Below are 14718 nucleotides of genomic sequence, written 5' to 3' on the forward strand. Positions count from 1 at the left end.
TTTTTTCAGTTGTTACTTTTTTTATTTACAACACATTTTTTTTAATGGTAGAAGAAACCGAACAGATAACCTCCTTATTCACTAGGGAAGTGCAAGTGACAACCACAACCAGCCGCCACCACTCGGCCTCTGGCATGGCTAAAACTTTAAATCCCAAGGGCTGCGAGGCTGCGGAGCAGCTGGCGCTCTCACACTCTGGAGACGTGCGTGGCGCAGCGCTGGGGAGCGTCTTGGCAGCTGCCGGGAGTTATTATCAACAGTCCTCACCGTCCAACTCGCAGTCCCTCTAGCTGTTTACCGAGTGAAATGAAAACCTATGTTCGCAGAAACCTGCACGCGCAACTTCACAGCCGCTCTGCGCCTAATCACCCTAACTGGGAAACTACTCGAGTGTCCTCCAGCGGCCAACTGGTGGCCTCGACAATAAAAAGAAGGGACCAAACTTCAGGGGCACGACGCTGAGCGCAGAGGCCAGCTGCGAGGCTCTCTCGGTGGTTCCATTGCCATGACCTGGGGAAAGACAAACCTGGACCCCCAGAGCCAGCGGCATCGCCCAGCGGCTGAGGAGGGGCTCGCCCCGAAGGCTCCAGCGCGTTGGAGGCAGCCTCTCCCTGCGCCCTCGGCCGCGCGCCCCGGAGCGTTTGGAACCCCGCAGAATCACGCAGGGAAGTGAAAAGGTGGCTTCCTCGGCGCTACAAACTTAGCTGGGGAAGCCAAGGACCCTGCCCCGCACGCCCCGGCCCCGCCCCCGCCGCGAGCCCCAGAGCCCGTTCCAGGAGGGAGGGGTCCGAGGATGGGCGGGGCCTCGCCGCCCTCCCCCTCCTCACCCGAGCCGCGGCAACGCGACTCCCAGCCCCGCCCCCGCCGCGCGCGCCCCCGCCCGGCCTCCCGCGCTCCCCCGCCCTCCCCGTCCCGCCCCGCACGCCCCCGCGCGCCCTCCAGCGCGCCCCCGCTTTCCAGCGCCGCGGTCGGCGGTCAGAAAGGCGCGCGCCTTCGCCTTTAACGCGGGCCCGGGGGCGCGCGGCCCGCATGGCGAGGTAGTGGCGGCTGTTGCGGGCCGGGCCGGGGCTGAGGCCGAGCGAGCCGCGGGGCCCGCGCAGCCCCGGCCGGCGCCCACCATGCGGCGGCTGCGGCGCCTGGCGCACCTGGTGGTCTTCTGCCCCTTCTCCAAGGGCTTGCAGGTAAGCGCCGCGTCCGTGCGCCGGGCCAGGGTCCGCGCCCCTCCCGGCCCGCCGCGCGGACTGGGCCGCTTCTGGAGGTGGGGGAGGGCGGTGTCCAGCCCTGGGGGGTGAGGCCGAGCGCGGAGAATGGGCCTGATTCAGGACACAAAGGGTTAACGAGCGCCCGGGTGGGGGTTGGGGAGGCTTGGAGAGAACTAGGGAAGAGGGGAGGGCTGAGGAGGAGATGGGCAAGGGTCTTGGCACCGCTGATGCTGAGGGCTGGCTGCCCCCGCCCGCCCTTAGTCTTGACCCTGCTTCCCGGGGTCCAGAAGCCACACCAACCAAAGTCCTTTCCTCTTCTCCCTACCTAAAAAATAAGATTTGTTTTTCTTTTGTAAAAACCTGGACACATAGTAATGCTCTAGGAAGGACTTGACATCCCCTGGGTCGTCACTTCAGCCAGGCATAAAGCAGAGACCATGCCCTGATCCCAGGGTGACCTTGGACCAGTCACCATCTACTGGGGAAGCCCAGGCTGTCTTGGGCTCTAGCAGCCAGGAGCTCTTTCACCTTCTGCTTTTATTTATTTATTTTTTTTATTTTTATTTTTTTTGTAGAGACAGAGTCTCACTTTATGGCCCTCCGTAGAGTGCCGTGGCCTCACACAGCTCACAGCAACCTCCAACTCCTGGGCTTAAGCGATTCTCTTGCCTCAGCCTCCCGAGTAGCTGGGACTACAGTCACCTTCTGCTTTGAGGAGGTCTGGCCAGACAGCCTCAGCTATCAAGGAACCCTCCCTCCCACCCCGACTTCCTCCCAGGCTCTCCAGGAGGTCAGGGTGGCCCTACCTCTGTGGCCTCTCTCCCTGGAGGATCCTTGCCCAGAGCCTGGCCCGCCTCAGTTCCGTTTTCAGGCAGTGGGCTTGGAGGCGGAAACTCACAGGTTGCAGTGTGACCCCCTGATCCCAGATGCTTTGTCTGCCTTGAGCCTTAGGGTACAGTGGTCCCAGCTCAGCGCTGGGCAAGGTGCTAGCTGAGGGATTGAAAGACTACTCCCTAGGCCAAAAAGTGGAGGCTCCACACGAGGCAGGGACATCTCCTGGGGAGGGCTAGGTAAGACCTGGGGGAGCAGCCACAGCCCGGGTTGGTCTGGCTAGGCTGGACCCTGCAGGCAGCTTCTAGTTCTGGGTCACTTTGTCCAACCCAGTCAACCCGGGGTCCAGCATGGCCACAGCCTGCTTACTTCCTGGCTGTCCCCTAGACTCCCAGCCTGTGCTGGCCCTCCCCACTCGGCCTGCCTCGGGTGTGCTCCCTCAGATGGGATAGCCGGAAGTCCTCTGACCTTATCCTGCCAAAACAGCTGCTGCCCCTGCCCCTGTCCCCACCATTTGTCTGCTTTCCTGTTTTTTGTTTTGGACAAATCTGACGGAAACAGATGCACTGCCAGGGACAAGTGGGCCCGAGGGGATGGAGGCCCAACCTGGGCCATGGACATCTTTAATGTAGCTGCCCACCCTGGGCCAGCTTTAATGTACCAGTTCCCTGGACTCCTCCTGACCAGCCCCTCCTGGGTGGCTGCCCAGTGAGTTGGTGCCAGGGAAGCAGGAGAGACAGGTCCACCGCTCTTGAAAGAAGCATAAAAATGACCCAGTGGCTGGGCTGAGCCTTGTCCTTGGTAGGAAGCTAGTGGCCCCATTTCTCTAAGGAGGCTCCTGCCACACCCCTGATCTCAAGAGGACTGAACACAGCTGATGCCTACGCCTATGGCTTCTGACTGGGGCTGCTCGGCCCTGGGGCTGTGGAGGGTGTTACCATAGCTGGGTCCATTGGTACAGCCCCTCTCTAGCAGCAGTGGAGATGAGGCCACAGGGGGTGCTTGATGCCAACAGCAGGGCCTCCTCTGGGGGGAGGCTGGCCCCCAAGTCCTGGGCCTTCCTGCTCTCAGCTGTGGGTGAGAGATGTCTTAGCACCTGTTTGGGACAAGCCACCTGGTAACAGTCCCTTCTGCTGGCTGTTCCCAGACAGCACCTTGTCAGGGCTGCAGTTTGCCAGGGCAGAATGTTAGAAAGGGAGGTCATGCCCACCTGTTCCTTGCTGTCACCCTTGGAAACCTGACTGGGAGAGCTGGATAGGAGATTGTGTCCCCAAAACCTGATCCTCACACCTGTGAGTGCACTTGCCAGCAGGTTAAACCAAGGCAGAGGGCCTGAGGATGGCAGAGTGAGCTGGAGCCCTCTATAAGAGCCCAACATTAGGGTTAGATCCTCTGGCTGTGGGGCCAGGGGCTGGTTATATTTTATTAATTGTGATAAAATACACATAATATAAAATTTACCATCTTTTTTTTTGAGGCAGTCTCACTATGTCACCCTTGGTAGAGTGCTGTGGCGTCACAGCTCACAGCAACCTCTAACTCTTAGGCTTAAGTGATTCTCTTGCTTCAGCCTCCCAAGGAGCTGGAACTACACATGTCAGCCAGGGCACCTGGCTATTTCTCTGTTGCAGTTGTCATTGTTTAGCAGGCCCAGGCCGGATTCAAACCCACTGCCTTGGTGTATGTGGCCCGCGCTCTAACCGCTGAGCTACGGTTATGAGCCAAGACTGATCATAACTATTTTTATATGTGCACCTCAGTATCATTAAGACATTCATGTTGTTCTGGCACTACCACTGTCCACCCACTGAATTTTCCATTATCTCAGCCAGCCACTCTGTCCCCCTGAAACTCTGACTCCCCTAACCCCCACCGAGCAGCACCCACCTTTCTTCCTGTCTCAGTGGACTTGACGACTCTGGGGCCTGAGATAAGTGGGATCTGACTGGTTCATTTCACTAAGATGATGTTCTCAAGGGTCATCCCTGTCATGGCTTATGTCGCTCCTCTCAAGGCTGGACAGAGTCCACTGTGTGGAGGGCCACACTGTGTTCACCCTCCTCCTTCCCACCCTCCACAGTGCACCAGGAAAAGCAATATCCCTTCAGGCAGGTGGGCTCTCCGCAGCCCTCAGGTGTGCCCATCTGACCTTGTGCAGAGGTGAAAATGTTATGAAAGTCCAGCAAGACAGGAAGGGGTTTCTATGAAGTATCTTTATTCAGCAAAATAAAGAATTGGCCACTCTCTATTTCCCTCATTTTGAAATTTATTTTTACCTGCCTGTGAAATTTAAAGTCTGAGAGGCATCAGCCCCCAGCTGCAGGCCCAGCTGTGGGCACTGTGGCAGGAGGGAGCCAGGAGGGAGATGCTGAGCTAGCGGTGGGTATGGTGCTGAAAGCTAGAGGGGCACTGGTGGCCCCTTTTCAGTGAGACTGGGGCCTCGAGTGAGGGCCACTGAGGACGCTTCCTCACAAGGCTCCCTTGCGCAGGGGCGGCTCCCGGGCTTCAGACTCAAGTCTGTCTTCCTGGTCTGGCTGGGCGTCTTGGCGGGCAGCTGGATGGTGTACCTGCACTACTCGTCCTACTCGGAGCTCTGCCGCGGCCGCGTCTGCGAGGTGGTCATTGTAAGTGTCACCCAGGTGTTTCGGATGAGATATTGCACCCAGCCAGGAGGTACTTTCCTCCCTGGGCCCACAGCCAGGAGGCTGTGGGGGCTCCAAGGTGAAATCCGCACCCCGAAGAGCAGCCTCTGGTTGGCGTAGAGGGTTACCAGCCAGGGGAGAGGGCAGGGGACTACTACAGGTGCCTGGGAGAGCATAGGCAGCTTGGACAGGCCAGTGCCTGGAGACAGGTGGGCTCCAGAGACATTTTTGGGGGGGGGGGGCTGGGATGTGTAGCTATCCTTACTACCGCAGACTGGAGGACCCTGTGTACTTCCCTGATGGCCTTAAGGGCTTCTCCTGGGGCCAGGGGCCACCAGAGCATTGCAGGGTGTGGCCTCTGGAGCCTTCCCCCCTGCACACGTGAGAATGTGCACGTGAGGTGAGTGTGCCTGTGAGCGTGTGAACGAACTCCTCTGCACTCCCTGTGACTGGCTGGGGGAAGGAGCACCAGCTCTGCTGTCCTGGAAAACCCTAGATGCACCCAGAACCCGTCAGACCCCCATGGCCATCTTAGCTTTATTTTTTCTTTTTTTTTTTTTTTGAGACAGAGCCTCAAGCTGTCGCCCTGGGTAGACTGCTGTGGCATCACAGCTCACAGCAACCTTCAACTCCTGGGCTTAAGCGATTCTCTTGCCTCAGCCTCCCAAGTAGCTGGGACCACAGGCGCCTGCCACAATGCCTGGCTATTTTTTTGGTTGCAGCCGTCATTGTTGTTTGGTGGGCCCGAGCTGGATTCGAACCCACCAGCTTAGGTGTATGTGGCTGGTGCCTTAGTCACTTAAGCTACAGGCACCGAGCCCGCCATGGCCATCTTGATGCCCCACCCCCACCTGTCCTGCCCAGCAGCCAGAGCCCTGGAGAGGCCAATGGCCATATTCTGATGCCTCCACTCTCTGCAGCAGGAACTTTTGAGGTGTTGACAGGCACCTTTCCCTGGGGAACTGTGTGGCTACTGAAGCCACAGGAGGGCTCCAGAAGGCCGTTCTGGCCACTAACCTGGCTCCCAAGGGCCTGGGCCCTGCAGAGGCCTGTCTGATAGGGGTGGCTATGAGGGAGGAGGAGTGAGAGGGCACAGGTGGGCAGAGCCCATGAGACCCAGGAACTTCCTGGGACCCAGCTGGTCCTGGGGGACTGTTACTAGCTCTGGAGCTCCCTGTCTCTGAGCACTGGCTGCTAAGTACCTCCCAGGCCAGGCCATACCCCCTGGGAGCCCATCTGTCCCATTGGGGATGCCCTGGTCCATCTCGTAAGTGCTCAACTGTGGCCTATAGGGCATCAGGCATAAGTTGGGGGAACACAGCCCTGCACCACAGTCCAGGGGCCTCTGAGCAGAATGGGAGTTATGTGCATTGGTCCCAGGGCCACAGGTGAAGGCTTCAGGGTACACTGTGAGTGGACACATCATGGACAGGACTGCAGCCTTGGGACCAAGGGGGTGAGGGTCAGGCTCCAGGCAGTAGGTGAGGAGAGGAGAGCAGGGAGTTAGGGCATCGGTACATGTGTTCTGAGCACCTACTGGGGGAACAGGACGTGCCCCCCAAACAGGAGGAGCCTGCATCTTCCCAGCCCTCTGCCCAGCAGGAGTGTCCCTGGGCTGTGCCAGCCTCCCTAAAGATCATTGCCAAGCCTGGCTCTATAAAGCCTGTCCCCTGGGTCATAGGGATGTCCCCTCCTTTTCTGCCTGCCTCAGGGGGGCAGTGCTAGGGATCACAGCTCATGTACTAGCAAGACTGGGAGGTGAGGGGACCTGATGGAAGCTCCTACAGCCCTGGTGACATGCAGGGAAGGTGCTGGGACAATGAGAGGATCTCCCCTGGAGCCCTGGCTCCCAGCCTGGTGGTGGGCCATGGGCCTGTACCTGGCATGTCCCCAGCCCCTTTCCCCCAGGTCCTGGTGCTCTGGCGGTTCAGGTATAGAGCAGAAGCCCTCTAAAAGCATTGATGGGGGGGGGGGGTCCGAGAAAACTCCTGGAACAAACGACCCTGCCTGTAAGGTGTGGGTTGGTCCTAGTTGCCCTTTCTGTCTTGGAAAGCTATTGTTTTCCTGCTGCCACAGGCTAGGCACTGCCTTACTGATTCACGTGCCTGAGTCTGTGGCTTCTGGCTGGCTCAGTCTTATTTTTGTCCCCCTCCCTGGTGTCCTATGGCCCTATTCTAGGACAGGGATGCTCTGCACAGCCTACCCCTGCTTCCTCTGAGCCTGGCTGGCAGGCTGTACTCCAAGGCAACAGGAGTCCCACATCCAGGAGCCGCTCCAGGCTCCTGAGAGGGAAGGGCCAACTCCAGAGCTCCTCACCTCTGGCTCCCTGCCTTCCCTTGGGATTGAGGGCTGCAAGGCTCTGTCTGGAGCTGGGTGGGGCCTGATTTAATTACTGCCACTGGTGTCTCCCTGCCTGGCTGCCTAATGAGGGGCGGCCTGGCAGGAAAGACTGGGCTGGGAGCAATTGTCAGGCCCCAGGGTGCTGTCTTCCAAGCTGATGGTGACGAATTGTCCTGATACAGTCAACTGTGGCTCAGAGCCTGGCCCCAGGTCACATGGATACCTGAGGGGCTGGGAGTAGTCACAGATGAGGAGGTGGAGGCTGGGGGCAGATAGGCTCTGGCTCCCCTGGCAACAGCCCCTTCACGTTGGGGGGCCCTGCAGACTGGCCAGGCAGGAAGTCCTGCCCTGACCACACTTCGGGCAGGACACCATTATGGGACCTGCACCCAGGGCATGTTGAAGGAGGGACTAAGTCCCTGGGAAGAGAGACAACGTGGGAACCTGTTCAGAAGCAGTCGTGTTGGGGAGAAGCTTAGCACCAGGAGCTGTCCTGAGAGCCCCAGCTAGACCAGGGTCCCAGTACCAGAGCGGCTGCAGCTCTGTCCAGCTGGACATGGTGTTACATTGTGCCTTTCACAGGACACTTCTTTTACCTGGTGGACAGCCTAATGCCTAGCTGTCCCTCTGTGACCAGGGCCCCTCACTCAGGAAACCTGCTTACACCGAAGGGTGCCCTTTGCTTATGTGATCCGCATCTGGCTTGTGTCTGCTGACCCTGTCTCTGGTGCTGGGAGCCTGCCCCGTGTTCTTTTGATGGAAGGTGCCAATTCAGTACTTGAGAGGCTGGAAGGAAGAGTAGGGAGTTGGGGGTGGGGGGTGAGTAGCACAGTGCAATGCATGTAATCCCCTGGCTCATAGGCCAATGCCTGAATTGTCCAGAGTCAGCCTGCTAGGCCTGAGAGGTGCCTCTAAGTCTTTATTCTTACCTGAGGCCACTGGCTTGGGCTGGACGATTAGAGTGTGGTGGTTTCCCAACAGGACAGGGAGGGGGTCTGCCCTGCAGAGACAGGCCCATCCTGCAGTAAGCCAGCAACAGCTCCTACATGCTACCCAGCTGGCCTACAGCGTGGCTGTCAGACTGGTGTTGGGCCTGAGGCTGCCAGGGTACCAGCTCCAGCAGTCTGAGGTCTCTTTGAGAAAAGTGCTACCTCCAGGTAATTGGGGGCATGCTGGGCCCTGGCACAGACTGTGGGGGCTTTAGCCTTAAATGCCTACCTACAACCCAATGGCCACTTTGCTTTGCCAGTAGGTGGGTGTGAGATGGGGTGTGGGGCTCACTTAGCCTCTGCACCCCCACACCCTGCGCTGTCTCCTCAGTGTGACCAGTACCGCAAGGGTATCATCTCTGGCTCCATCTGCCAGGACCTGTGCGAGCTGCACAAGGTGGAGTGGAGGACCTGCCTGTCTTCAGCCCCCAGCCAGCAGGTAGGCCCACCGGGTGAATGGGTGGGGACACCCCTGCAGTGGGAGGGGTACATCTCACAGAGGACCCTACGCTCCCATCCAGGTGTATAGTGGGCTCTGGCAGAACAAGGATGTGACCATCAAGTGTGGCATTGAGGAAGTCCTGGACTCTAAGGCCCGGCCGGACGCAGTCCCCCGGCGGGAGCTGGTGCTGTTTGACAAGCCCACCCGAGGCACCTCGATTAAGGAATTCCGGGAGATGACCCTCAGTTTCCTCAAGGTCAGTCACCTTTGCTGGGGGGACGGCAGGCTCTCTGCAGCAGCTGCAGACTGCACGCCCAGGATGTGTGCAGCAGGCAGCCCTGGCACCTACGTGCCCACGGTGTAAATGCACGACCAGGCATAGGTAACCCTGGGCAGGAGGCAGGCCAGAGAAGCAGTCTCTCTGGGGTGGGGGTGGCAGCAGATGGGCAGGCAGGGGCCAGGACAGAGGACCTGGTGGGTCTATTGTGGCAGGAGCCAACGGCAGGCTGGGAGGTAGAAATAAGGGCTCAGGGATGAAGGGATTGCCAGGCTCTGCTTCCTGTGCCCAATGCCCAGGCTCCCCACACAGCTGCTTATCAGGGAGGTCTGACCGTCTGGCAGCAGCAGGAGCACAGGCCAGGGAGCACAGGCCAGTGAGGGCCCATGTCCATCACTGTGCCCCAGCTGTGCGGCTGCAGCCTGGCCCCCACCCTGGCAGATGCACTAGTCTTGCCCACAGCCACCCTGCCAAGAGGACCAGGTGAGGGGAGATCGTGCTCCCAGGGCTCCTAAACAACCAAGGCTCCCTCCTTTTGGTCCCACATGCCAGGCAAACCTGGGAGACCTGCCATCGCTGCCAGCGCTGGTCGGCCAGGTCCTGCTCATGGCCGACTTCAACAAGGACAGCCGGGTGTCCCTAGCCGAAGCCAAGTCCGTGTGGGCCTTGCTGCAGCGCAACGAGTTCCTGCTGCTACTGTCCCTGCAAGAGAAGGAGCACGCCTCCCGGCTGCTGGGCTACTGCGGGGACCTCTACCTCACCGAAGGTGTCCCCCACGGACCCTGGCATGTGGCCACACTGCCGCCCCTGCTGCGCCCACTGCTACCCCCCGCCCTGCAGGATGCCCTGCAGCAGTGGCTGGGGCCCGCGTGGCCTTGGCGGGCCAAGATCGCCATCGGCCTGCTGGAGTTTGTGGAGGAACTCTTCCATGGCTCCTACGGGACCTTCTACATGTGTGAAACCACTCTGGCCAATGTGGGATACACGGCCACCTATGACTTCAAGATGGCCGACCTGCAGCAGGTGGCACCCGAGGCCACAGTGCGCCGCTTCCTGCAGGGCCGCCGCTGCAAGCACAGTGCAGACTGCACCTATGGCCGCGACTGCAGGGCTCCGTGCGACAGGCTCATGAGGCAGTGCAAGGGTGACCTCATCCAGCCCAACCTGGCCAAGGTGTGCGAGCTGCTGCGGGACTACTTGCTGCCTGGTGCTCCCGCAGACCTCCGCGAGGAGCTAGGCACACAGCTGCGCACCTGCACCACGCTGAGTGGGCTGGCCAGCCAGGTGGAGGCCCACCACTCGCTGGTGCTCAGCCACCTCAAGGCCCTGCTGTGGAAGACAATCTCCAACACCAAGTACTCCTAGCCCCGGGGGTGGTGCTCCCCCCCATCACCCTGAGGGACCAGCCACAAAGTGGCCTCCCCCTCCCTCAAGGAATCCTGCTGCAAACTTCCACAAGTCACCCCCCTGCAGACCCACCCCAGCACCAGGGCAGGCTGGACTACAGCAGCCCAGACAGATGGGACCCTGTGGACTCACAGGAAAGGCTCTAGCAAGTAGGGCAGAGGAGGGCCTAGAGCCTGATTCTAGGGGGAACCTAGGCTGGCCTCACTGGGTTTTGTTACACTAAAGAACGTGATGTAAATAACTTTTGTGATGCCCAGTGTCTGGAGCATCCCCAGCCCCTGCTGCACAGGCCCCACCACAGGCCAAGGGGTGCCATCCCCCTGCAGCCAGGCACTCCAGTGGGAGCTGCTCTTGGCTTGGTTCTCGGGCAACCCCGCCTCAGACTTCTCAAGCTGTTCCAGCTATCAGGGTGATTAATGAGGACACAAGGGGACAGGAATTCTTGAAAGTAGCCAATAAATAGCACCCCATCTCTGGATTATGGCATAGTTTATAATAAAGATCATGAACAGGCTGAGGCAAAGTGTTCCCTAGTCTCTTTAAAACCAATTTGCCAAGGGCGGCGCCTGTGGCTCAGTGAGTAGGGTGTCGGCCCCATATGGAGAGGGTGGTGGGTTCAAACCCAGCCCCGGCCAAACTGCAACAAAAAAAAATAGCCGGGTGCTATGGCGGGCACCTGTAGTCCCAGCTACTCGGGAGGCTGAGGTAAGAGAATCGCTTAAGCCCAGGAGCTGGAGGTTGCTGTGAGCTGTGTGATGCCACAGCACTCTACCAACAGCCATAAAGTGAGACTCTGTCTCTAAAAAAAAAAAAAAAAAAAAAAAAAACCAATTTGCCAAACTGGATTTCCAGTCTTTTTAAAACCAATTTTGGTTAGGGTGTTGGCCACATGCTCTGGGGCTGGCAGGTTCGAACCCAGCCCAGGCCTGCTAAACAAAAAATAAACCTCAAAAAGTACAATTAAAATAAAAATTCACAAAAACTAGCCATTCGTTTTAAAACTTCTCTAGGAGACAGCCAAGTGACAGTGTATCGCCATAGCAGCTTATCCCTGACCCACTCCACAAAAACCAGAGGCCCTGTACTGAGCACTCATTCCCTACAGGGGACCTGTATTCTGGTCCATATTCTGCTCATGAGACTCAGCCTGTCGCCCAGAGGAAAGTTCAAGTCAAGATACAGTCCACTCAATTCAAGACTAATTTATTGTCAAGTTTGCCAACACAAATACTATCCTTGAAATGCACCAAATCCTTCCATAACAACTCTCGCTTGAAATTTCAACTGCAGACTCGGTGCCTATAGCTCAGTGGCTAGGGTGCCAGCCACATACATGGGAGATTGTGGATTCAACTACAACCAAAAAAAATAAAAACAAGGTGTCGTGCAGGTGCCTATAGTCCCAGCTACTTGGGAGGCTGAGACAAGAGAATCCCTTAAGCCCAAGAGTTTGAGGTTGCTTTGAGCTGTGCGCCACGGCACTCTACCCAGGGCAATGGCTTGAGACTGTCTCAAAAAAAAAAGAGAAAGAAATTTCAACTACAGTGCCCACGTCCCTAATGCTAATCCTTTCTTTTTGTCACGCAGGCTAGGGTACAATGGCATCATCACAGTTCTCCATAATCCAAAACCCTAGGGCTCAAGTGATCCTCTTGCCTCAGCTTTCCAAAGAGGTGGACTATAGGCTAAGCTACTATATCTAACTAATACTAAATTTTCTGGAAAGACGGGGTCTCACTATGTTGCTCAGGATGGCCCCAAACTCCTGGCCTCAAGTAACTGAGGTGAGACTTTTAGAAGACATGATCAAGGTAATATGAAGTCGGTGGGGTGGTCCAGCTGGACAGATGGTGCACAAGGCCCCACGAAGTGGAAAGGAAAGGCTGAAGTCACAGGCAGTGGGCAGACCAGTGTCGGCCTGCCCATCCTTGGAATAAAAGCAATGCACACATTGCAGCTGCATGGCCCTGGGGGCAGGCAGACCTCCGGAAACAGACAGCCAGGTTGCAACACTTGAGGTGCACGCATCCGGAAGGGCGAGTCTTAGCTGTACCTCTGCTCTGACATCCTTCTCGACTTCTGGATCTGAAAAATGAACAAGGGTGATGAAGCAGACCATGCTTCTTTCTCTAACCTGGAGTCATTGAACCACTTCCAGAAAATCCAATCTGTGAATTGTTACATTTCCCCCCTTCAGATGTGCTGCCAGCTGTGCATAGCATGACACTCCACTGTCCTTGGCCTCTGCCAATGAAATGCCAGCAGCAACTCCCATTTCCCCAATTTTATGAAGAAAGACACTGAACCCTGGGAGAGGCAAAAGCTGCCCCTAGAGGCATTGCAGATGTGACTGCTGTTCCCAGAAACATATGAAAGCACAGCACTATAGCCAATGCACACACCACCAAGGAGCGAAAAGGTGAGGTCATGTCCCAAAGAAAAACTAAATGCTATCTCACTGTGATTAAGAAATGTCAGGCTAGGGCAGCGCCTGTGGCTCAGTGAGTAGGGCGCCGGTCCCATATACCAAGGGTGGTGGGTTCAAGCCCAGCCCCAGCCAAACTGCAACATAAAATAGCCGGGCGTTGTGGCAGGCGTCTGTAGTCCCAGCTACTTGGGAGGCTGAGGCAAGAGAATCACCTAAGCCCAGAAGCTGGAGTTGCTGTGAGCTGTGTGACGCCATAGCACTCTACTGAGGGCAATAAAGTGAGACTCTGTCTCTAAAAAAAAAAAAAAAAAAGAAATGTCAGGCTATAAACCATTCTTAGTGCTCACTGGTTTATGAACACTGAGCGTAGAAATAGCCACTTTCTCTTTGCCCTGATGTCACAGGCATAGTAGCACAGCCACACCTGTGATGCTGGCAGGTCCAGAATAGCGTCTGCAGGGCAGCCTGAGTGGCAGGTGCCTCAGAGGGCTGAGGCTTTGTCCACTTACCTCAGTCTGGCTGAGGCCGTGCTGGCCCAATCATTCTAGCCAATGCTCACACGGTATGCTGATCCTTAGAGGTTAACAGTCACTGTCCTACCTGTATTAAATAATGAGAACACTTGGCCCAGATGTGAGAGCACAACACAAGCTGGCTGTCATTATTTAAACCAAGTGCCAGTAAACCTCCCCTAGTGCTGGGCGTTCCTAGGTGATTCTGAAACACCACCCCTTCGACAAGGTGCCAGTAAGAATCACCTAGCAAATATTATCAACCAGAGTTGCTGCTGCTAAGGGCATCCTCTACCTCCCCACTGCTGCCTTTCAGAATCTAATGGCCCGAAGTGAGGGTTATAAAGTTGAGGACTGAGAGGTGCTGGATAAACCGGGATGGCCACCATGCCAGCCAGGAGGCCCACTCCAGAATTCTGCACCCACCATGCTGAACTTTTCAAGGAGCTACTGGTGAGCATGGACACACTGGAAGGCCACAGAACCACAGCAAGGGGAGCAGCACCAACCCCGGTGGCTAAGGCATTGCCCATGTGTCAGACTAATAATCATTCGAGTGTTCACAGGGTAGAACACTGAGCGTAGACATAGCCTCTTTCTCTCTGCCCCCAATGACACAAATGTGGCACAGCAGCCACATCTGCAACGCCTCTAGGGGCAGCTGGTGTTGAAGATGGAATAATTTACATTTTTATCCCCCTGTCATAACAGGGAGCTTCTCATTACCATGCTAAGGCAGAGCCAATCAGTCCCCAGACACTTAGGACGTCACACAGAAGGGGATGGTTGTATTGAGCAGTGAGTGAACCCGTTCCAGTACCAATGCATCAACTTACCCAAGATGCCAGCATCCCTCACAGGTGCAGTTTCCAGCGGACAAACTCCCTAGAGAAGAAACCAACATTTCATTCAAGTCTTGGCAACATCACAGTGCAGCTGGTCTCAGGGAGACAGAACTATGAAGGGTCCCTGCCACCAGAAAGCTCCTGCCTTCAAGGGCCAATCTAGAAAAATCCAACCCATATAACTCTCTACCCTTACTTCCCACTTAACTTGGTAGGTGTGTGTGCAAATTCAGGCTACACACAGTGGCGCTGTCAGAAAGCCAACAGAATACTAACTGCTGCACCTCTGCGGACATCTAGGGACCAGACAGTACCCACCAGAAAACCCCCAAGCAGTTCCTCTTCCCACCAGGAGCCCACCGCGCTAAGCAGTAACACTCACACCCTCTGCAATACGAAAATCGCCTAGCTTTTGGACAGAACGCAGTAAGTAGTGATAATATTAAAAGACACCCAGAAACACGTGAGTTCCACACAAAGGCTCAACAACTCAGGGAGGCAGCCGGTGCGGAAGGCTCATGGATAAATATGGCGGGGGAGGGTGCTCTCGTGCTGTCCGGATCCGGAGTCACCCACTGCGCCACATCTCGCCAGACTTCCCCAAGTTCCCTGGGTAAGAGCGGTGAACGACGCGTATGGGGCCAGCTCCCTCCCCACCCTGGGACACAGCTGCACCCCCTGTGGGACCCGTTTCCCCTGCGCGGATAAAAGAAAAGCTCTAAATCTCCGCCTGGTCCTGCGAGCTGCAGTGAGGCAGCTGCGCCGCGTCGTCGCAGATGCGGGACGCCCCCACCCCAGCATGC

General features: G+C 56.9%; 1 protein-coding gene and 2 non-coding genes across 3 annotated transcripts; 1 reads left to right on the forward strand and 2 right to left on the reverse strand.

The window, feature by feature from the left end:
• The first annotated feature begins 1048 nt into the window (after positions 1–1048).
• Positions 1049–10678, forward strand: DIPK1B (divergent protein kinase domain 1B). The gene is made up of 5 exons (XM_053558072.1): positions 1049–1181; positions 4523–4657; positions 8336–8443; positions 8526–8702; positions 9276–10678. Exons 1-5 carry the CDS (start codon positions 1119–1121, stop codon positions 10086–10088), a joined length of 1296 nt encoding a protein of 431 aa, XP_053414047.1. The 5' UTR covers positions 1049–1118; the 3' UTR covers positions 10089–10678.
• A 2193-nt stretch (positions 10679–12871) lies between these two features.
• LOC128580303 (small nucleolar RNA SNORA43) lies at positions 12872–13009 on the reverse strand. The gene has a single exon (XR_008378602.1). It is a non-coding gene; the product is annotated as a small nucleolar RNA SNORA43 (small nucleolar RNA).
• A 593-nt stretch (positions 13010–13602) lies between these two features.
• Positions 13603–13732, reverse strand: LOC128580318 (small nucleolar RNA SNORA17). The gene has a single exon (XR_008378615.1). It is a non-coding gene; the product is annotated as a small nucleolar RNA SNORA17 (small nucleolar RNA).
• Positions 13733–14718: the final 986 nt, after the last annotated feature.

The sequence above is a fragment of the Nycticebus coucang genome, chromosome 2 (assembly GCF_027406575.1).
Source record: "Nycticebus coucang isolate mNycCou1 chromosome 2, mNycCou1.pri, whole genome shotgun sequence".
Taxonomy (NCBI): Eukaryota; Metazoa; Chordata; class Mammalia; order Primates; family Lorisidae; genus Nycticebus; species Nycticebus coucang.